This window comes from Bathycoccus prasinos (genome assembly GCF_002220235.1).
Source record: "Bathycoccus prasinos genomic : Chromosome_16".
NCBI classification, from domain to species: domain Eukaryota; kingdom Viridiplantae; phylum Chlorophyta; class Mamiellophyceae; order Mamiellales; family Bathycoccaceae; genus Bathycoccus; species Bathycoccus prasinos.
Genome location: NC_023993.1, coordinates 203,229 through 225,353, shown reverse-complemented (window position 1 = coordinate 225,353; position 22,125 = coordinate 203,229). Strand labels below are relative to the sequence as shown.

General features: G+C 48.8%; 11 protein-coding genes across 11 annotated transcripts; 4 read left to right on the top strand and 7 right to left on the bottom strand.

Annotated features, from left to right (window-relative positions):
- Nucleotides 1–123: 123 nt before the first annotated feature.
- On the bottom strand, nt 124–2,133 carry Bathy16g01100 (CMP-N-acetylneuraminate-beta-galactosamide-alpha-2,3-sialyltransferase 1; the record flags this gene model as incomplete). Its single annotated transcript, XM_007508639.1, has 1 exon — nt 124–2,133. The coding sequence occupies one exon, from the start codon at nt 2,131–2,133 to the stop codon at nt 124–126; it is 2,010 nt and encodes a 669-aa protein (XP_007508701.1).
- Nucleotides 2,134–2,359: 226 nt separating this feature from the next.
- Bathy16g01090 (unknown protein) lies at nt 2,360–4,426 on the bottom strand (the record flags this gene model as incomplete). Its single annotated transcript, XM_007508598.1, has 1 exon — nt 2,360–4,426. The coding sequence occupies one exon, from the start codon at nt 4,424–4,426 to the stop codon at nt 2,360–2,362; it is 2,067 nt and encodes a 688-aa protein (XP_007508660.1).
- Nucleotides 4,427–6,065: 1,639 nt separating this feature from the next.
- Bathy16g01080 (phosphatidylinositol kinase) lies at nt 6,066–9,617 on the top strand (the record flags this gene model as incomplete). Its single annotated transcript, XM_007508460.1, has 1 exon — nt 6,066–9,617. One exon carries the CDS (start codon nt 6,066–6,068, stop codon nt 9,615–9,617), a length of 3,552 nt encoding a protein of 1,183 aa, XP_007508522.1.
- A 210-nt stretch (nt 9,618–9,827) lies between these two features.
- Nucleotides 9,828–10,490, top strand: Bathy16g01070 (predicted protein; the record flags this gene model as incomplete). Its single annotated transcript, XM_007508528.1, has 2 exons — nt 9,828–10,043; nt 10,323–10,490. 2 exons carry the CDS (start codon nt 9,828–9,830, stop codon nt 10,488–10,490), a joined length of 384 nt encoding a protein of 127 aa, XP_007508590.1.
- Nucleotides 10,491–10,676: 186 nt separating this feature from the next.
- Nucleotides 10,677–11,567, bottom strand: Bathy16g01060 (diphthine synthase; the record flags this gene model as incomplete). Its single annotated transcript, XM_007508499.1, has 1 exon — nt 10,677–11,567. The coding sequence occupies one exon, from the start codon at nt 11,565–11,567 to the stop codon at nt 10,677–10,679; it is 891 nt and encodes a 296-aa protein (XP_007508561.1).
- Nucleotides 11,568–11,731: 164 nt separating this feature from the next.
- On the top strand, nt 11,732–13,230 carry Bathy16g01050 (predicted protein; the record flags this gene model as incomplete). The annotated part of the gene is made up of 2 exons (XM_007508437.1): nt 11,732–13,178; nt 13,211–13,230. The coding sequence occupies 2 exons, from the start codon at nt 11,732–11,734 to the stop codon at nt 13,228–13,230; spliced, it is 1,467 nt and encodes a 488-aa protein (XP_007508499.1).
- Nucleotides 13,231–13,289: 59 nt separating this feature from the next.
- Nucleotides 13,290–14,390, bottom strand: Bathy16g01040 (predicted protein; the record flags this gene model as incomplete). Its single annotated transcript, XM_007508587.1, has 1 exon — nt 13,290–14,390. The coding sequence occupies one exon, from the start codon at nt 14,388–14,390 to the stop codon at nt 13,290–13,292; it is 1,101 nt and encodes a 366-aa protein (XP_007508649.1).
- A 122-nt stretch (nt 14,391–14,512) lies between these two features.
- Nucleotides 14,513–15,985, bottom strand: Bathy16g01030 (predicted protein; the record flags this gene model as incomplete). The annotated part of the gene is made up of 1 exon (XM_007508595.1): nt 14,513–15,985. The coding sequence occupies one exon, from the start codon at nt 15,983–15,985 to the stop codon at nt 14,513–14,515; it is 1,473 nt and encodes a 490-aa protein (XP_007508657.1).
- Nucleotides 15,986–16,154: 169 nt separating this feature from the next.
- Bathy16g01020 (predicted protein) lies at nt 16,155–17,462 on the bottom strand (the record flags this gene model as incomplete). Its single annotated transcript, XM_007508638.1, has 1 exon — nt 16,155–17,462. One exon carries the CDS (start codon nt 17,460–17,462, stop codon nt 16,155–16,157), a length of 1,308 nt encoding a protein of 435 aa, XP_007508700.1.
- Nucleotides 17,463–17,770: 308 nt separating this feature from the next.
- On the top strand, nt 17,771–19,807 carry Bathy16g01010 (predicted protein; the record flags this gene model as incomplete). Its single annotated transcript, XM_007508452.1, has 1 exon — nt 17,771–19,807. The coding sequence occupies one exon, from the start codon at nt 17,771–17,773 to the stop codon at nt 19,805–19,807; it is 2,037 nt and encodes a 678-aa protein (XP_007508514.1).
- A 99-nt stretch (nt 19,808–19,906) lies between these two features.
- Bathy16g01000 (predicted protein) lies at nt 19,907–22,070 on the bottom strand (the record flags this gene model as incomplete). The annotated part of the gene is made up of 2 exons (XM_007508530.1): nt 19,907–20,101; nt 20,187–22,070. 2 exons carry the CDS (start codon nt 22,068–22,070, stop codon nt 19,907–19,909), a joined length of 2,079 nt encoding a protein of 692 aa, XP_007508592.1.
- Between the last annotated feature and the right edge of the window lie 55 nt (nt 22,071–22,125).

The window sequence follows — 22,125 nt, the reverse complement described above, 5'->3', positions numbered from 1 at the left end:
TGAAATTTCAGGGTATAACAAACACACAGTCTTCAACACTTCTTTTACACGCCGCTCTATTTATTACTATTCATACTACTATTGTTATGCTGTTGTTATACTACTACTAAACTACTAAACTATTTAAGTTCGATTGGCTCTCTCCGACGCCGTCGTCGTCTTTAAAGCTTTGTTCGACGAGTTTCTCTCGTGCTTCTTTCTACTGTCGCGTTCGTATCGCTCAACTTCTCTTCGCGCGCGACCGAGTTCGTCTTCGGTGAACGCGACTCGATCATCGACGGCGTGACAGTTTTTGTCCGGACAGTAGCCGTTTTCGTCGTCGTTATTTTCACCAGAAGAAGGAGAAGAAGAATGAAGCAGCGGGCGAGGCTGACACTTCAATTTCCTGCATCCGCACGCGTAATCGCCTTTTTGCTTTTCGCTTCCGCCGCAAAAAGAACCCGAAATAACGTTTTGGTCGTATAGTTTCTTCAACATTAAACGTTCGCACTCGAAGCAGTGGACGTCGTCGCCGACGGCGCGATTGCCGCTGGTTTTGTAATAGTGGTATTTATACGCCGCGGCGGGATCGTCGTCCTCTCCTTCTTCCTCCTCATCCTTAGCGGCAGATTTGGACTCTCCAAAGCCGTATAAATCCACCACGCTACACGTTTTAGACATCACCATAAACATAGCTAACCCCGTGGATGGTACGTTCCCTCCAAAATACGGACCTTTGTGTTTCTCCACGCACTCTTCTTCGCGAAACTTTTCGAGCAAAAATTTCGCGTGTCGTATCGGACTGGTGGTCAAATACGTCACGCTCGCATCTTTCCTCTCCGCTTGGACTTTATCGTGTAACTTCGTAAACTCATCTTTATCTGAGCGTAAAGTGACGAGTCTTAAATTTCGCTCTATAGGCATGATGAATCCGCGATAGATGTGGTGCGGACTTCTCGTGTAATGCCTCGTCCATAATCGATTCAAAGCGCGATGGGTAGTTTTCCTTCCCACCCAAATGGCGTGACCCATCGTCGGCGCCTGGTTCAATCGAACGACTAAATCGTGACTATCGATGGCATCGCCGTAGTTGAACTTGCGAAGCTCCCCTCCGTTTCCAACCAGTGCGCACGTCGGTTGGACCAATCGCGAGGATGGACCGTGCTTCTTCCATATTACAAACGGAGATTTCGGCGGGAAGAGTTCTTCGACGCGTTTTTTATCGGTGTCGTTGAAGCCGTTTCTTTGGTAGTTTTTCTGCGTTACCGCCAACTGTTCTTGATGCAAGGCGTTTATTAGTTTCATCGCACCTTCTTTGAACGACGTTTGTTTTGTCGTTTTCGTATCGTTATTGTCATCTTTTTCTGCGTCTCGTTTACAATCGATAAACTTTGAAAAATCCAAGCGATTTTGAACGCTCTTCCTCGAAAACCAAACCGCTCTTTCCTCGCTCTCGATCCCCGTTTTCTCGATATCTTTCACCTTCCACGTTTTCGTCCACGAGGAATATTTCCAACCTTCCCCATGCGGCGTGTGCGCGCTACTATCACCTTTTCCGTTGGTACTCTTTTCTTCATCCTCGATGTCTACGGCGACGATATCGTCTTCGTCTTCAGAGGAGGCGCCGGGCGTCGTCCCGGAAGAAGCGGAAGAATGCTTTTTTACAACCGCGGGCTGTTGCTCTTTAAACTTTGGAAATATCCCACCACCATCGTTCGGGTCGTACAACTGTCTCCCACCGAGCTTTTGCCATTGCTCAATCTTCACCTCGATCTCTTTCGGTAACGCGCTCGTCATATGACGCTTCGTTTCAACCGAAAAAGAAGAAGAAGAAGAAGAAGAAGAGGAACCAAAACTCCCACCACCCAAGGAATACCAAATCATCAGCGCGAACACGACGAGTATGCTCATGGATAAAAATGAAAACAGAGCGATCAACTCTCTCCTCCCGGCGGATGATTGATGCGAGGCAGTCACTTCCGCGCGCACTCGAAACGATTCGAGTTTCGTTTGAATAAATAATCGGATTTTGCGAGTGAAAAGATTTCTTCTTCTTCGTCCACGAGATGTAGTATTGCCATCCTCCAAATCGTCGCCATCGTCTGAATCGTCGTCTGAATTATACTGATGACGCACCGGACGGCCAGGAGTCATGGCTTGGCGCTTGGATGCCATGTCCCTTTAGTATTATATTTATATTACGTGCACGAATGCATTTTTGCTTTGTGGGAAGTTCGTTTTTTTTTTGTGTGTGCACAACTAAAAACTGCGCGTCACATATATGCACGCATCTTTAGGCTTTAATGCGCGTAGTTATAAGATCTGAGTTGAATAATCCGTGTGTGTGTGTGTTATAATTAAAACGTCAAAGTCGATCTTTTTATTGTTTCGCCTTCCACGCATCTATCCAAGCTTGCGCTTCGTCCGCACCCTCGTCGTTAATGTTGTTGCTATCACTACTACTTTCCGCAGGCGCGGTTGTTTTTTTCGAACCGTTGGATTTCCAGGCATCAATCCACGCTTGAGCTTCTTCGGCGTTCTTGTCGTTTGCGACGACGACCGGAGCCGCAGCGACGACTGGCGTCGGTTTTGGAGCCGCAGCGGCTGGTTTAGCTGCCGGGACTACCTTTGGTTCCTTCACCGCTTTCTTCTCGCTTTTGCCGGCATCTAAGCCAGCTTTCATCGATTTCGCCGAGGCCATGGTTTGCTTCTTGAGTTCAGCTTGAACTTTTGCGGCGTCCGCGGCGGCAGCTTTTTGTCTCTTATCTCTCATCGCTTTCGCCGAGGCGGCTTTTTCGGCTTCGATGTTGGCGAGAATGTCACTTTCAAGCGCCAGATTGGAAAAATCACCAGACGCTTCGATGCCGACAAAGGTATCCGGGGTCGGATCCTTCGCGGCTGGGTTCATGTTCATCACAGATTTTTTCGATCTTAACGCGTCTTCGGTCATTTGCGAGTACTCCTTACGATCTTTTGCGTTCAAACGCGAGAGAATAGTTCGGTCGCGGTTTTTCTTCGCGTTCGATCGTTTCGCTTCGTTCGAGATGGCTGCAATTTCTTTATCTACGGCGGCGATGACCGCTTTGATGGCTTCAGATTTAACCTCCGGCACTGGAACGCGGGTTGGCGGAGTCGTTGGTTTTTCTGCGGTTCGAATTTGCGTTCCTGGAATGACTGGCATTTTGAGACCACCGAACGCAGACGGTAACTCCGGCATCTCAAAGTTCCCCGGAAGCTCCGGCATTTCGAAACTACCTGGCAATTGCATCTCGGGGAATTTGAAGTTACCCGGTAAAGACGGAATTTCTGGCATTGCTGGCATTTTGAGTTCTGGCATCGCCGGTTTCTCCGCAACCGCTACCGGAGTAGACTTTGCTTCGATCTCCAGGTTCGCCGCAGATTTCTTTGCGCCGAAACTCGGGAATGCCGATTTTTTGAGCGAAGCGGCCGGTGGGGTTGGCGGTGGCGGTGGCGGTGGCGTGGCTTTCTTAAACCCAGTACCGAATCCACTGAATCCAGATTTCTTGGCAGCTGGAGGCGGCGGCGGCGGCGGTGGAGTCGGCGTACTCGTCGCTTTCTTGAACCCTGTACCAAAGCCTCCAAACGCAGACTTCTTGGCAGCCGGCGGCGGCGGCGGCAGGGGCGGAGTCGGAGTCGCTTTCTTAATTCCAGTGCCGAATCCAAAGCTTGGTTTCTTCGCTGGCGGCGGAGGCGGCGGGGGAGCAGACTCTTTCTTCACGCCGCCAAACACGGTAAACGGTTTCTTCTTCACCGGTTCCGGTTCGGGGGCAGGAGTCGAAGCTTCGGTCTTTTTCGCGCCAAAGCTAAAGAGCGGTTTTTTCGCCGGCGGCGGTGGCGGCGGCGGCGGAGGCGGAGGAGCAGACTCTTTCTTCGCGCCGAAACTGAACATCGGCTTTTTCGCTGGCGGAGTAGGAGGCGGCGGCGGTGGCGTCGGCTCTTTCGCCTTGCCCCCGAACACAGAGAAGTTGGCCTTCTTCACCGGCGTCGGCGTCGGCGGTGGCGGCGCGGTCTTCTTCGTCGTGAACATCGGTTTTCTCTTAATCGGCGCTGGCGCTTCCTCTTCTTCCTCTTCTTCTTCTTCCTGTTTCTTACCCGTCGCGTTCAAGCCAATCGCGACGACACCAGCCGCGCCCGCGGAGAGTGCGAATACGGGCAAGAAATCAAACTCATCCTTCTCGTCGTCGTTGTTCTTCGTAGCTTTCGGCGCGTACGACGGTCGCTCCTTCGCCGGCGACGGCGCACCCTTCGCTTTTTTCTCTCTCTTCACTTTCTCGCCTCTCGTTTCAAACCTTTCTTTCTTCGGCGCTCTCGCCCTTGCCATCGCGCGTTCGTACTCTTTGTCCACTTGCTTTTGTTGCTTCGGCATCGCCGGCGGCGCTTGGAGTTGAGCCTCTGGAGCCTCTGGAGCCGCTTTTACATCACTCATCGCTTCCGCAGCAACAGTTTCTCTCGGAGTATCAGAAGTCGTCGCAGCTGGCGCCTTTTCGACGACGACCGCGCTTGGCGCGGCGCCTTCGGCTTGCAAAGACGCCAAGTAGTCGTCGTATCCGTCCGCCACGGCGCCTTCCGCCGAGGAGAACGCGAGGACAGCGGCCGCCGCCGCCGCGACTGCTTTCTTCTGGAATTTTTCATCAGCAGAAGACGACGACGACGACGACGAAGCTTTCGATTCATCGTCGTCGGCGCGAGCAGCAGCCACCACACTCGTTCGCTTCTTGATGTTGTTGTTGTTGTTGTGTACTTTTTTCTTCGCCTGTTTTTATATTTGAGAAAAATGTGTGTGTGTTGACGTAAGACAAAAGATTAGTGATGAAAGAAAGAAATTTTAATCGAAATGCATTCGCGCGCGCCGTCTTCTTCTTCTTTCAAACGCAGACTCTCTCTCTCTCTCTCTCTCTCGCGAAGAACAGAACAACAGGGTTCAGAGAAGACCTTCTCAACGACGACGACGACGAACGCTCACTCTCCTCGCGGGATGGTTCCAACACCGCTCTCGTTCTATCCAAAAAGTATCTCCCCCGAACAAAAAAGCGATGATCGTGCAGACGCGAGAGACGACGACGTACACGACGACACCAAAAGCGCAAAGAGAGAATTTGAAACGACAAAAACAGTAACGCACCTTCTTGGTGTTCTCGACCACCACCGTTGGGGGAGTCCTCGCAGAACAAGAACGCATCATCATCATCTCGTTTTGGATGTGTATAAATTATGCTTTTGTCTGTGGTGTTAAAAGTGACGACGACTTTTTGCGAGTACGACACGAAAAGGAGGGGCAGAAAGCAAACGCGAAAAAGGAGCGAGAGAACAAACGGACCACAGAACAAAGGAAGGAGAGAATTTTTTAAGAGTTAAAAAGAGAGAGTTTGACCGTAGGAATTGACCAGACGACGAACGTTTTTTTTCATCCACAAACAAAGGAGAATAAGAGAGTTTTGTATCTCTCTACTCTCTCCAAGAGAGATTTACTTTGACGTCTCGCTTAAACTCGTGACAACAAAACACCTTTGGAAAGCAGCGCGCGTTTCGGATTTAAGAGCAACAACAACACATCAACTTCTTAATAATAATCGAAAAAGTAGTATTGCTTTACCCCACTTTTCGAAAGTCGTTCGAAAGAGAGAGATTATATTTATTACGTTTGAGAGAGAAAACGACGAACGGCGCTTTGTTGACAAAATCTTCTTCTTTATCGTCTTCTTGACTTCTTCTTCTCGATGACATCATCATCGACGACGAGTGGAGGGTGGTTCCAATCGGATTCCGCGCGATCGTCGCTGAACACACCTCCGAACAACCACCCCGGAGAAGAAGAAGAAGAAGAAGATGCGACGATTCGTCCTCCTCTCCGGTCGACCGAAGACGAGGACGAAAACACTTTAAAATCCTCTTCTAGGAAGAATAACGCGCCTTCGAGTTCACATCTATCCGTCAAAGAGAGAGGAACGAAAGGATTTCCCGGACGAGTGTCCTCGAACAGTAACATCGCGGGAATGATAACGCATCAGAGCAGTAGTAGTAATATCATCATCAACAACAACAGACCTTCGTCTCCGAGCGCGAAAATGAGCTCTCCGGCGAACGCCAACGACTTGTTGGTGCGCTTCTTTGAGTCGGAATTTTTCGACGAATGGATCGCGATTTCCTATTTATGGAGAGCGAAGAACGAAAATATAGTCGAGTATTTGTGCAACAAGATGTTGATGTTTGACGACGACAGAGCGGAGAGGTATTTGTCCCAGATTTTGACCTTATTGACGCAGCGTAAAATGCCAAAGTTGGAAAACGTGGTCTGCGCGTATTGTTCGCGGTCGGCGCGGCTGGCAAGTAAGACGATATGGTTGTTACGAGCGGCGATTGGGGACGTAAAGCATCCGAAACCGTTGATAAAGTTGAAAGTTAGATGTTATAAAGCCGCGATTGAAAGTGGAACTTGGCGTTCACCATTCGAGAAGTGGCCCGGGTTGCCGGACGAGAAAACCAAAGAGATGGAGGACGAGGAGGAGATTTTTGATTTTGATACGAGTCGAGAAGGGAGCCGGCACTTGAAAAGAAGCACTCTATCCTCACCGTCGTCTTCGAGAAATAATATGATCACGTCGGGTTCGGAAGACGATGAGGATGAGGAATACGACGACGACGACGACGACGACGATTCGGCGTATGCGCTCGGTAATAATACTGACGGTGTGGCATTGAGAGGAAGAGGAGCTGTGGGGAATACAACGTCAGAGTCATCTTTGCACACGCAAAATATAGCCTCAACACCACCAAATTTAGAAGGAATGCAGCAGCAGCAGCAGCAGCAGCACCACCACCATAACAACAACAACAATAACAACAATAGCAAGAAAAAAAGTGGTGATGTTCTTCTGAGCGTCCCTAATACGCCGAGTAAATCGGGTTGGTTGTTTGGACACAAGAATGCCGAAGAGAAATTGTTGAAAACGCCTCCGAGTTCACCTCCGCAAAAACAAAAATCGTTAGAAAAAGGGCACGGAAGTAACAGCTCGAGCACAGGATTTCTCAGTCAGCTCTTTGGTAAACTCACCAGCTCTTCGAAGCTACACGACAAAAGCTATTCGTCGTCTCCTTCGAAGGCTAACAATCTCGCTTCTGGAGGCGACTCAAGGACGGATTCGCCGCAGCTTCAAAGTGCCGCTTTGCAAAAAGTCCGCGAACGCGAAAAAAAGCGTCGACAATCGACGTTCGATCAAACGTCCGATCTCGCGGAGAATCTCTGCGGTCTTTCCAGTCAGTTGGCAAAGACGTTTCCGGTGGATTCGAGACAAAACGCGTTACGAAATGGCATCGAAGAGGTGAACAAAAAGTTGGTCAACGTACCGTCTGGAACTGGTGTTATGTACCCACTAGGTGCTATTGGAGAGTATAGAATCGTTCGAATTCCCGCGCAAGAAGCCATGTTACTCAACTCGCGCGAGAAAGCTCCGTATTTGATTTGTTTCGAAGTCATTCGACCAAACGCGGAGTACAACAATACCGGGGGAGAAAATAGTTACAGCGAAGGAATGAGAGCAGACGACCGAGCCGATAGTATGAGTAGTAATAATTCGTTTTCATCTCGTTCAAACGCGAGAAAGAATCCATTCGTGCACGCGAGCAACGCTGATGATAACGGTGCCTCGGAGATGAGCGCACAAGGTCACGAACGCGAGAATTCCGCCTTGCTTTCGCTCGGCGAGTCTGGTGCTTTGGATATTCCAATGGGTGGTGGACGTCGCCACGGTCGCGCGGGATCGTACGATGCCTCGACGCTTCCGGTACCGGACGAGGAATTCCTCGCGAGATCTCTACGAGAGCAGGAATCGTTAGAGTTGGCGGCTTCAAAAATTGCCGAGCAAAGGCTTTCGTTCGATAAGCCGAGACCAGTGTTACGGATGCATAAAGATCAAGCAATGTCGGTTCCACCGAGCGCAGAGACTACGCCGCAAAAGCAACCCCCGCAAGGTCAGCAGCAAGAGAACTCGTGGAACCCAAAATCTCTCGCCGGAGGTTTTTCGTCGTTCATTTCAAATTCGTTATCGCCGATGCTTTTACCTGATATAAAAGAGGTCGGTTCCGCGGTGGCTTCGCCGAACGAAGTCGGTTCGCCTGTGAAAGACGGGTGCGTGCCCATGGGCTTTAACAGTATTCATAGCATAGACAAGATGACGAGTCACCACGATTCGGTTTCCAAGGCTATCGATAGCGCGTTAGCGAAAGTTTGGGACGAAACTACCGCTGTTGTTCGAGTACATCTCGATATCGACGAAAACTCGGGCACCGTCCATGTCGCCCTGGAGATTCCACATTTGAAAAAAGAGGAGGATTTATTGAAGCTGCAGCAACAACAACACAAGAAGTCTTCGTTTTTTAGCACGTCTTGGTCCAAAAAAGAACCGAAAGTCGCGGACATCGTCGATCCGGCGAAAGTTTCGGCGAAACCGAATTCGAGACATGCAAGAACGCCTTCGGATGTTGGTTTAGTACAAATGGCCCGACGCATGCGTCGCGGATCTGACGATGCGAACTGGGCGCCAGAAGCCGAGGCGAGAGATGTTACGAGAAACCCTCGGGGAGGGTCAATCATGGAGCAGCTTGGTCCGTTCTTAGGGACCATAGGAAGCGATGATGACAACGAAATCGACGAATTCGAAGAAAACTTTCAGCCGAATCAGTCTAAGTTGGGATCAGTGCCAACATCGCCAACTTCTTTGCAGTTTCACAAACGTTCCGCCGGTGGTCTCGGCGAGCGATGGATCGATAAAGTCGAGCGCATTCGACGCGCGTCGCCGTACGGGAACCAACCTGGGTGGTGTTTGAAACCAATCATTGTCAAAGCGGGTGATAATTGTCGCCAAGAGCTTCTTGCGATTCAGCTCGTGAGAACCTTTGCGGGTATCTACGCTGACGCTGGCTTACCGTTGTGGATCAAAGATTACGAAGTTTTAACCACCTCGACGACCACGGCGTTTATCGAAGCCGTCACAGACGCGCCGAGTTTACACGCCGTGAAATCGAGAGCGCCTCGAGGCTCTACTTTAAAACAACACTTCGAATCCATCTACAACGGTTACGGGTCTCCAGAATTCAGAGTCGCGCAAAGAAATTTCGTGGAGAGTTTAGCTGGCTATTCCATCTTGACGTATTTGCTCCAAATCAAAGATCGTCACAACGGGAACATTCTCTTGCGAGAAGACGGCCGATTGATTCACATCGATTTCAACTTTATGCTCTCCACCTCCCCAGGCGGCATTAACTTTGAATCCTCTCCGTTTAAACTCACCAAAGAATATCTGGAACTCATGGACTCTGACGCCGACGGCGTCGCCTCAGAAGCTTTCAACTACTACAAAGTCTTGTGCATCCAAGGCTACTTGGCCTGTCGCAAACACGCGGAACGCATCTTACTCCTCGTAGAAATGATGGCGCACTCGGGATGTCCGTGCTTCAAAGCCGGCCCAAAAGTTGTCCAAAACTTACGCAAACGATTCAACCTCGGCAGAACGGAAGAGCAAGTCGCGGAAATCATGTTAGCTATGATTTCCGATTCTATGGACGCGTGGAGTACTCGCCAATACGATTTTTTCCAACGCGTTTCCAACGGCATCTTATAATAATAATACTCGATCGATATTATTATGTGAATCGCCGCGCGTGTTTAGATATATTAGATGATAGCAATATTAAAGCGCATTAGTAAAACGTGTTGTCGAATAGCGAGGGCATACTACTACTACTACTAGTAATACTACTACTCGTCATAAATCAAGCGATAAAAACGAGTTTCCTCCTCTTTCTCAGAAGAATCGCCACAAAACAGACACATGGTGAACCCCTACTTGGTGGGTGCCCCGGCTGCTGGCGCCGGCGCGCTCTTAGTCGTCAAATCCATATTCAAAAACAAAGAGAACAACAACAACAACAAGAAAGGAGAGAAAGAGCAGAGAAGAGGCACGGTGACCGACGACGAGGCCTCGTTCGCGTGCGAACGCGTGTGCGCGTCGGATCGACTGTTGAAACGAATGGGGGGGTTAGCAAAGGTGAAAAACACTTAAATTAGTATTGTTTTCTTTGTCTTCTTTTGAGTAACGATGGAAAAGATCATCGAACGACGACGACGTAAACGACGACGAATAAAAAGTGGAACGGAATGGAATCGAATCGATCGTCTGTAAGCGATGATGATGATGATGATTGCAAAAGCGCATCATCATCGCATCGAAAATTTGAAATTTGGGAAATTTTGTTCTTTTTTCCTTCTCTCAAAACACGCAAAAACTGACCCTTCAATAAAACGAATACAAACAATTTTTTATTAGGAACCGACGTCGAACGCGTGCGTGACGGTGTGCGGAATGTCCGCGACAGATTCGTGCGCCGAGGCGTGCGAAAGGGTGATTTGTGCGAATCCGCACTCCGTGCCGGCGTGGAACGATCAGTGTTCGAATAGGTGTAAATCGGAATGTTTGAGAGGTCGGGCGGCGTAGAAGAACGCGAACGATAAGCGCACTCATCTCGTAGTCGTATCGAATGTGGAAAAAGGTCTCTCGTTGTTGTTGTTTTAATTACATAGGGATCTGTATCATTATTATCGTAGTAGGATTTATCTTGCATCCTCCCATTTTCTTCCTATTGTGCTCTCTATTGTTTGCCGCTACTTTGCTATGCTCTCTCTACAACACTCCGTCTTCTAAATATTGACTTTCCGGCTCTTCTCCTTCCGGATAAAAATCCTCCGGTTTCGCTCGGTAATGTTTCAACATGTTCTCCTCCAACTCGTGAACTTCCGTTCCGACTAAAATCAAAGAGTGCAACGGCCCTCCGGCGTTCACTCGACACATCTCTTTCAGCGTACAGCTGATGAACCGCTCGTCCTCTTGACCGACTCTCGCCGTGGCGACCACGATGGAATCTTCGTCGTACACCCCTTCCTTCCTCACTTCGTTTTCCACGTACAACATCTGTCTCGCCGCTGTGCTCACGCTCATAAACCTCGCCGGTTCGTAAATCTTCTTCCCCGTGCACAACGCCTCCACCGTCGGTTCTTTCACCCGAATATCCAGCAACACGAGCGTGTGCAAACCGCCGTTTACTTTGTTCATCTTGATCGAATCGTAAAACGAATCCGGTTTCCACGTTGGCGTGAAGAAACACAAGGAAACCGTTTTCCCGAAATTATACAGCTGTAATCCAGACCCCGCGCACGCGTTCATGATCGACGCGTTGTAATACATTTTCACTTTCACCTTCTTCTCGTGCGCTCTCAGCACTAAATCCGAGTGCGTGGTCGCCGCGAAACAGTCGCCGACGACTAAAAACGCCACGTCTTCTTTTTCCGCTTGAGTTAACATCCCGTCCACGCCGTTCGATTCGACGAACGCGCGGTCGCAAATGGTCACTTTCTTCCCGTAAAACTCTTCCAGCTTTGAAGGAGAGGCGGCGAGAACGGAGGTGTAATTTTCCAGGTACACGTGCGCGCATTTGTCCCGAATCGCTTCCAACGCGTTGACGGTGATATCTTTCTCGTTTCCAAGACCTAAACCGATTAAGTGTAAACCCCCCATTCTTAGTGCAATTCTTAGTGCTCTTTTATCTTCGCGACTGGGTTCTTTGAAAACCGCGCTCAGTCTCCTTCTTCTCTCTCTCTTTCTCTCTGATTGTTCAATTGTTTTGTGGGGGATGTGCAACACAAAACGCACGCGCAATAATATTAATAATGACATCGACGATGACATCAACACCATTTATTACGGCTGCTCATGCGACCACGACTACTGCTCGCAGTAGTATTACTACTGCTGCGATTCTTGATGCGAGGAAGCGGGGGAGGAAAAGGAGGATGAGACGAATGTCATCCTGCACCTCAGGGAACTTGCGTTTTCCCTCGAGTGGCGGCAAAACCATCATCGATAAGAAACGACGACGGGAAACGACGACGACGACGAGAGCTGCTTCGAGGGAGGAATTCTTACTCGTGAATAATACTGCTACCATCGAGGACGACGAGGACGAGGATGAAACCACTTTTGTACGGACGACGACGAGACCGCTGCCGATGACGACGGGAGAAAAAGTGTTACGAGACAGACTGAAACCGAAGGCGTTTTGGACGAGACGAGCGGCGGTGGCGATGATGATGACGACGACGACGACGGCGTCGAGGACGACGGCAAAAGAAGAGAACAACACGAACACAAACACATCATCATCATCGGCATATATAGAGAAATACTTCGAACAAGGACCGTTCTCCGTTCGGCAGTTACCGAAAGTGGAACACGTCTCCGCTTCCGTGTATCCGTTGTGCACGGGCATCGCCTGTCGGTTGTCGGTGAAAGCGTTGGTGCCATTTCCACCTCCGGTGAATCCAGACGAGCTCTTTCCTGTGCAAGGGAGTACTAGTAGTGCCGCGAAAAAAGACTCCTTTATCCCCGCGGAGATAACGAAGAAAGCGCTGTTCCCGCTCGCCGTGTTCACGCCGGGATTTTTAGTCGACGCGGAATCGTACGATTTCCTCGCTCGGAGATTGTGTTCTTTCGGTTACGTCGTTCTGAGATACGACAAGAGCGAGAGTATAAATGAGACGCTAGATGACGTCGTGAGTGCGTCTTTGTTGGAGGACTTGATCACGTGGGCGAGTTACGGGAGCGGGACTCTGTCGAACATTGTAGATTCGGAGGAGGTGTTGTTAATCGGGCACTCGAGAGGCGGGAAGATTTCCGCTTTGGAGAGTTTATTCGACGAGCGCGTAAAATGTTTAGCGTTGGTAGATCCGGTAGATAACACGCAGTACGCACCATTAGGACCTGGTTTTCCCTCAGCGGTCATGGGAATGGAGAGCGACGATAGGGAGAAGAAAAAATTTGGGCCGCCGGCTACGTTAGTTATTGGCGGGTTGAAAGGCGGCGAGTGCGCTCCTTTGGGATCAAACTACGCGAATTTTTTTAAAGCAGCGCAAGTAGCCACGAAGACGTATCAACAAAAGAGCGAAGAGCCGTGGGGTTTCACCCTCGATTGTGGGCACTTTGATTTCTTGGATGAAAAATCATTCATTCAATCCAGCGTGTGCGACGTAGGTAATTTGGACGATAAAGTGACAAAAGAAATTACCGCGGCGGCGATTGCGTTTCACGCAGACCAAACGTTCAGAAGTAAAAATAGCAGCAACAGTAGCAGTAGTAGTAGCGATATTAGCAACGCTAGAAAGGCATTTTTCGAGCAGAGTAAGATGACCTTTGGGGACAATAGCCTTGTGGAGTTAGTTTAATTCTAGTTGACTTTTTTCATCAAAAGCCTAAGTCTACGTCGGTAATCTTGTGGTTCTTCTTAATCGCGTAGTGGCTGTATGCCCCGCCCGGCGTTACTTTCTTTCCGAAAGTTGGAGGCGTTGGAAGAACTGGCAAAGCGAAAGCCATCGCCATCGCGAGTGCCCCTTTCATTCCTTTTTGTTCTTCTTTCTCCCTCGTGGCCATGGCGTTCCCATCTTCATCCTCCCCTCTCAAACCGTCCATCCCAACGCTCTTCAAATATTTGAACTGTTCGTAAAAGTCCTCTAAAATTCTCTTTTCGCCGGGTAACTCGTCTCTCTTTCCTCTCGTTTCTCCTTTTTGCCACCGTCGAGCAATCTTCACCATCCCGTCGTCAGTATCGTATTCAAACCACAAACTTCCAACTTGTTCCAGATTTTTCGTGTCAAAATCCCACCTGACGAACGCCATTCTCACGCCGTTCTCTAACCTATCCACCTGAATAGGCATCGGCAACGGCATCTCGCTCGAAAACGCCAACACGCTGCAAAACTGTTGGATTTCGTCAACGATGATTTCTTGCACGTCGATCGAACACTCTTCGCTCAGTCCTTCGTCCACGGATCCGCACACGACTAACTCGGCGAGTAAATACTCAGACATAGGTCCAACCACGCCTTCTTTTTGCTCTTTCGTTTTCTCGTTGTTATTTCTTCCTCCTTTGCTTCGAGAGAAAGCAGACAGAAGAGAGTTCGTTTGCTCTCGCTTCTCGCTCAAAAGCACGTACGCTTTATTAATCTCAAAAGCAGCTTTACCGTTACTGTTTTTATCTTTCACGACGTCGGGATGAAAAACCTTCATCTTATTTTTATACGCGATTCGGATTTCCTCCGCGGATGCGTTTGAATCCACCTCTAAGACTTCGTACGGGGACCACTCGCCGGTTTCCATCGCGTCCGACTCGTCGAACGAGAATCGATTTGATGACTTTGACGACGCTTTTTGTGTTTTAACGAACGCGTGACGTCTTCCTTTCCCTCCTCCTTTTAATCTCGATGTTTTCGATCTTGAAAGAACAGAAGTGAGCGCGTTGGTACACGAGGAGGAGGGTTTTAGCAACAACGCAGAGGGTGGCAGCATTGCTCCTTCTTTAATTAAAAGCAGACTTGAGTATTAATAAGATCAAAGATTGTTTATGACGCGGATTTTGATGGTTACATAAATACACAGCAGTACGCAAAATAATAACATAACATGTATGATTAGATTTGCAAAGCTTTCGCAATCCTCCGTGCTAAAGATAATACCTCGAAGGGTTTCAAACCTTCCACGTCTTTGACGGTCATCGGGCAGCTATCCGTGATCCAAAAGTTGGAAAATCCTTGCCCCCCGGCGCCTTCGCTGGTGAAGCGTTTCCAGCTTTTGTTCGGGAAAACGCCGTGGGTGACGTAGGCGGAGACTTTCGTCGCGCCGAGTTTTTGGAGCAACGCTTGGCACTCGATTAACGTTCCACCGGATTGGACGAGATCGTCCACGATGACGCAGTGACGGCCAGCCGGTTCGCCTTCTTTTAATTTTACGATTCGTTTTTCTTTTTGTCGAACTTTCGTGCAGACGACGGATTCGTACCCGGCGCGATCGAAGAACGAGTGGAAGCGTTTATAGGCGCCTTCGTCTGGGTACGCGATGACGACGTTCTGCGCGTCTTCTAATTTCTGTAATCGCTTTAAGAGCATCGGAATGCCGCTTTCAAAACACGGCAAGATGGCATCTCCGAAATAGAAGCGTTCTTGCAACGCGTGAATGTCAAAGATAACCGCGCTGGTCGGTCCGCCGCGACTGGGTGGCGTGGACGACAGCATGCGCGCTAAAGTCACCGCCGTCGCCACTTCGCCTTCCACCGCGACTCTTTCCGCAGTTCCAGTAGGGAAGAAAGGTAACACCAACGTAAAACTCGCCACAAACATCTTTGGCAAAGAATAAATAATCGATAACTGCTCGAAAATCACCTCCGGGTTGTGAAAACTCGCCAAGAACGCAACGTGTCGATCTCGAATATCGTACGCGTCGTTGATGAACAAATCCGGGAACCCGTCGTTAAAGGACTCCCAGTTAATCGTCCCCAACTCCACCGAAAACTCCTCCAACTCCGCGATCTTCTTCGCCAGCGGTTCGTGCTCCTTCGAGTAAAACAAAACCGGGAACTTGTTCTTCTTCTTCCACTTCTCCCTCGGTTCGTGCTTGAAAAACGTCCCTATCTCGTTACTGCTATTACTATTCGACGACGACGTAAACGACGACGTGCTCGCCGATCCGTTGCTCTCCTGTCTCGCAGTTGGGGTGACCATCGACAGCGGTTCCGTGTTGAACATTCGACTCCTCGTTCGCTCCTGTTCGGATAAAGCCTCCTCAAAGAAGGCGGATTTCCCGGCGAAGCCTTCCTCTTCCATCGCGGACAAACGATGGCTGTTACCATTCGGATAGGAGGAAGAGGAGGAGGAGGACTCGCTGTTGTTGTTCTGATTGGACGAGGTGAAGTTGAAACGACTCGGTGGTAAACTCGCCGCTCGTGTGCTCGTTTTCCTTTGTGTTGGGGACAAATGGCGGCTTCGCTCTGTGTGTTGATTACGAGGACGACGCACGTTACTGTTGTTATTTTTGCCGCCGCCGATTTTAAATACTGCAGTCGCTGCCGAGGAGGAGGACGATACCAACAAAGCAAACGTCGTCGTCATTTGTTGTCCTCTTCGATTCTTCTTCCTTGCGTGTTGTTCGTGGCCTTTTTTAGTATTCGGATAAAATTCTGTCGAATCGACTGAGAGGGGGCAGACAACAAGGAATAAAATAAAAGAATAATCAATTCTACGCGAGACATCACTGTTATATCATTTTCTTCTTCTACGACTAAACCTGGTTTTCGGTGTTCCCGACGAGAGGTGCGACGAGCTCGTTGTTGATGTTGTTGTTGTTTTCAATCGCCTCCCGTCTTCGCTTCTCTCGCAAGTATACGAAACATCCGATTAAAGTCAACGCGTACCCGAGCATGGATCGTAAACCGACGACATTTTTGAATATAACCACGGAAAAGACAACCGTGACTATGGTTTTTACGTTACCGAGAACTTGCATGCTCAACGCGCCGACGTGTTGCGTCACTAAAAATTGGCTGATGTTGACTAAAAACGCGCCTGCGCAGTTGGCGCAGAGCGCCCAGGCTAAATCGTTTTCTTCGTAAGCAGATCGTAAGGCGGCTTTGATGGCGCACACGCCTTCGAACTCAACAGAGGCGGGAAGCAACGTGCACACGGACATTAAACTCATCCATCGCAACGAATTCAACGAATCTAACTTTTCCGATTGTTGGACGACTCCGTCTTTACTAACGCCTCCTTCCGATTCCGCGCTGCTCAACAACAACTCTTGCAAACAACTCTTCGTCGCTCTAGCGACCATGCTCGCCAAAACTAACGCCAAACCTTTCGCGTGAAACGTCGGCTCCGCACCCGCGGTGACCATCCCACCCAAAATAACCGGTGTTAGACTCGCCCACACCCGCCAATGCTCTTTCTTCCGTAAAATCACCATCCCCATAAACGCCGTGACCGCCGGCGTGCACGCCGCAATCGCTTGCTCGAACGACACCTCCAAATACTCCAAAGACGCCACCGCGGCGACGATGGACACCGCGAACGTTTGACTCAAGGCAAAAATCTTCCAAAACTGCCTGTTCGATTGCAACTGCTGTCGAGCGCTCACTCTAAAAGCGCTATTGCTACTCTTATTACTTCCACTACTACTTCCACTACTTCCACTACTACTATTAAACGCAGCGACGACTAAACTCCGCTCTTTGAAACTCAGCACAATCTCGCAGCACACGTACGCCACGCACATGTGCATGAACGTCAGAAATATCGGCAATCGAAACTTGCTCCCGTCTCGCATTAAGATTTTGTTGAAGGAAATCAAAAGCACCGTCGATGCGAACCATCCGCAGACGATGAGACTCGTTTTCAGAAATTTTCTTTTGTTCGTATTCGTCTTTATTTGTTGTTGATTTTGTTGCGCAGAAGCGGCTTGCAAAGGTATCATCGCGTTCGTTTCCACCACCACCGACGAGGGAGAAGAAGAAGAAGAGGTCGTGCTTTTTTGCTGCTGAAATCCTCCTCCTCCTCCTCCTTGCATCATGTCCACGAACGACTGGAAACTCATCGCGATGATGATGAAGATTTTATCCCAAAACACCAACACTTTTTTGTGAGCTCTTTGAAGAAAAAAACAAAGAAGCAGAAAAGTCAAAAAAAGCACCAAAGTCTTGTGTCTTGTCTTTTCTTCATTCGCAAAAAAAGAAAGAACTGAACACATTATTATAACACAGAGATAAGAAGAGAAGAAGAAGAAGAAGACTTTAAAGAAGAAGAGAGAGGATGGTCTCCTTCGTTGCCCCCTCTTCTTTGTTGGCGCGTTCTTCTCATCGTCGCTCTTCTTCTTCTTCTTTAAAGTCTTCTTCTTTATCTTCGATGCGCCGTCTTCGCGCTGATGAAGAATGGAAGCGAGGAAAAGGAAATGGAAAACGAAGATATGGAGCGTTTTTTTCTGCATCTTCATCGTCTTCTTTAAGCGAGAGCGGTATTCGAAGAACGCACGCAAACTTCGCTTTTAAGAAGAAGACTAAGAAAGAGAGAGAGAGAGGCGGTGATGAGGAGGTTTTTCCTCTTCGGTCGAGAACGTTGAGGGCGATTTTTGTGGACAACAGAGAAGGAGAGAACGCTTCGTCGTCTTCGTCTTCTTCTTTGGATGTGGTCACTTCGAGGAATAGGAGAAACATAAAGAGAGCGAATGTAGTGTTGACGCAAAAGCAACCGCGTATGCCTTTGATTGAAATAGCGAAGCGGGTGCAACTGTTGGTGCAGACGTTCGTCCGGTGCGCGGCGAAATACGCGCAGAAAGATTACGAGTCCATAGCGAGCGCGATTTCTAGACTCGGTCCGACGTACGTGAAATTCGCGCAGGCGGCGGCGAGTCGCGGGGATCTCGTCGGACCAGAGTTGGCGGGAGCGCTCGGGCAGTTGCAAGACGACATGGGACGGTTCAGCGATCAGTTAGCGATCGATACTATTCGAGAAGAAAGTCCCGAGTTATACGAGGACATAGAGAACGTAGAGGAAATGCTAGAGAAAGGATCTGTGGCGGCGGCGTCGTTGTGTCAGGTGTATAAATGTCGATTGAAAACGCAAGAAGTGGTCGCGGTGAAAGTGCAGAGACCAAACATCCGAGAACAGGTGGAGGCGGACGCGTACTTGTTGAGATTGGCGGCGTCGTATTTAGAAAAGTTTAATTTGGTGGAGGCGAAAGCCGTGGACGCGGTGGACGAGTTCGTGTCGAGATTGTTCGAGGAGATGGATTTCGAAAACGAGGCAGAAAACGTGAAGAAGTTTAACAGCCTGTACGGCCCAGAAGGAACGGCAAAGATGGACGACGTCGTGAACGGCGCCGCGGGTAACAGCGATAACAGCGGACGGAAAAGTAAGCTAGAAATTAAAGTGCCAAAAGTGTACGAGGAGTACACGTCGAAGAAAGTGTTGGTTTTAGAATGGATAGAAGGGACGCCGTTGACGTCCGGGGAATTGCGCGAAGTCGATCCGAAAGATTTACCGTTGGTCAGGTTAGGCATCGCGTGTACGTTGAGTCAACTCATCGAAACAGGCGTCATGCACGCGGACCCGCACGGAGGAAATTTGATCAAACTTCCCGATAATCGCGGGTTGGCGTATTTAGATTTCGGATTGGTTTCAACGGTTCCGGAACAAGTCCGAGACGGTTTAGTCGCCGCGGTATCGCTGATGGTATTTAAGAAAGATTACAGGAAAGTGGCGAATTTGTTTGGCGAGTTGATGTTAGTGCCACCATCGGTGATGAACGACGCGGTGAAGATGAAGGACCTCGAAGACGCCTTAGAGGACGCTGCGAACAAAACGCTGAAATTCCCGGAATCCGGCTCGGGGAAGATTGTCCCTGAGATACGGTTCGACGAACTTTTATTCGCCTTGCTCGCTTTAGTCCCTCGCTTTGAGTTTCAATTACCGCCGTATTTTATCAACAACGCGCGCGCGTTGGGCGGATTAGAAGGCATGGCGAGAAGCGCGGACGGGACGTTCAACGTGTTGAAAGAGGTGTATCCGGTAGCCATTCGTCGGGTGCTTAAAAATCCAAACCAAAGCGAAGTGTTGAGAAAAACGGCTCGGACGTTAGCGTACGACGATGCAATCGGAGGCTTAGCGTTCGCGTCGTTGCTTCGCGTGTTGAACGATGCCGCAAACTTGACGCAAATTCCGAGGTTTAAAATCGCTTTCGACGCGCTCAACAGTAGCGAAGGCAGACGATTACTCTTGGAAACATTCAAGGCGGAAATTTCGAGAAGAGTGCGCGCAGTTCTCGATGCTCTTTTCAGACGAGGCAGAAGAGAAGGTAATGGTAGTAGTAACAGTAGTAGTGGTGGTGGTAGTAGTAGTAGTAGTAATAGCGATAGCAGCGGAAGTCGCATTGTGATTGCATAAATTACATAAATTTTCCCACTTTGTAGGTACTCAAACTGAAAGATTCGCAGAGCTCATCGAGGTGGTTCTCCACCGGATCCATATAGTGCCCTCTCGCATCTATTTTTGCTCGATGAATAAAGTTTTTATTTCGTGCATCATCATCATAAGAAAGTAGATTGATGCACTCATGGAGATTGACAGTTGGGCACACGTGACGAGGGACCATGAAAATGGTTTCACCTTTTTCAACCGGCGGTGGTGCCCCACCATCTTCGATAAAATTCCTAACGACCTCGAACGTGAGGTGTTCTTCTGAGCACTTGGTTTGTTTCCAAAACGTTTCAGTCATAGTTTTGGTCGCACCATTGAAAGATAATTTGCCTGTACTAGCAGCGACAATTGCTATGGGAGAGCCTGCTTCGGCGGCAATCGACTTTGATCCCGCGTTGCATGTAAACATTCGATCGTTTTTCTTTCCAGGTTTTGATACAACCGTGGCGGCAACATACAGTGCTGGTCGCAAATATATATTGTTATCGCGCATTTGTTGGCATATTTGCGTGTGTGAACGGTGATCAAAGAACACTACAGTGCCAGGGGATACAGTTCTCAGAATTTTTCTTCCGTAAAACGTTCCTTCGTGACGATCCATTTTGCCGGTTTTCATGTTCAAATATTTGTCCAGGGCGTGAATAAATGTAGGAGTACCAGAGGTGACAATTTCAATCGGTTGCGCTGTTTTATTTGCCTTCACCATCTTACCAACCTTTGACGACTGTTGCTCTTTATGAAATTTAAGAAAATTTACGATTGCTTCGTCATCGATGTTCCATTTCATTTCTCTTGCTTTCAACTTGTCTTTGTCGTATCCAACGCAATCATCGATGTGACCTTCATAAACAGAAAGTCCTGAAAAGCGACTTCGACTCCAAGCGTGAGACATGAGCTCTTCAAAGAACGTCTTGTCCACCTCAGAAGGATCCAGTAAACTGAATCCAGTTCGGTCGAATCCGTTGCTGAAATCGAGAAAAAATCCAACATTTGGTAACATGGTATCGTCTTGCATCGACGTCCAATCAACTAAGCAGTTATCACGAAAGAGCTTTAACAATGTGGTATCTTCTAATCTAGGTGCCGCTTCAATCAAGACGTTAATTTTCACCATGCGATATTCCATCGCGAGTGTTCTTACGTCTTCACACTGCTCTTTTGAAACGAGCGGATGCGCGTATAAAACATCGTACTTTAATGCGTCCTTCTGCTTCGTTGAAGCTGTTGTCTTCTTCCTTCTTTTCGTCGTCGTTTCCTTCTTTTGTTTCGCTACTTCGTGATGTTCGATGGTAGCAAGTAAATAGTGCAGCTCTTTGATCGTCGAGCATTTAAATTTAAAGACGCCTTTCTCTAGCAAAAGGTTCCAAACGAGCGTCATTTTTGTTGTTTTCACGTGCGGTCGCCAATTTTCAACACATTTGACCAGCCTTAACATCGCTCCGATGTTTCTTTCAACTTGGTCCCAATCTAGACAAAGACAAGGCGTTCTCAAATTGGGATACTCTCTCATTATTTTCTCAATGTCGTCTGCGCGAGAGGTCAACACGCAATAATCGTCCCAGTTAAAAGCCTGTTCTTCCCACAACTCTTTTGGCACTTCTCTCCTGATCGTCGTTGCACTCCGATGATTCTCCTTCCTCGTTCTCTTGTTTGAAACCGCTGAATTCGCCGTGGTGGGTAGGACTGCATTCGGACTCCCTCCTCCTCGTTTTTCATCCACGTTAGGAATGTACTTGGCTATAATACGCGTCCATTCTTCCTTTCCATAACATTTGTCGTCATAGGTCTCATCAAAGCTGGTAAACTTAGATTCCTGAACTTTGAGTAAAATTGTTTTAATCGATGTATTCGATTCCTTCGGCGGTACATAGCATCTCAATGCAAGTGCGTAGAGACCCCACACTATATTATCACAGCTAATCGGTACGCCATCAAATTGTTGGTTATTTAAGTGCTTTTCACGTATTTCAAGGTCGCTGCCAAACTCCTCCGGAACGTACGCTGTAGGCAGACCAATGTGGGAAGACTTTCGAAAGTCAAGCACCACCGGAAATCGCCCGTCTGCAAATATCGTCCCCGGCTTGCCAGGCACGATGCAATCCCAAATCCACGGGGTGTTCCCTTTTGGTTTGGCTTCGAAATCCGCCATCTCGTGCTCCCAAGCTTTTTCGTGTCGCCAAATCTTCCTCTCTACCATCAAGTCCTGAGCGCAGAGGGCAGTCGTCGTCATTTTTCTTCCTCCCGTCTCTCTCTCTCGCGCAGAAGCGCACTCGTGTTTGGCGTGT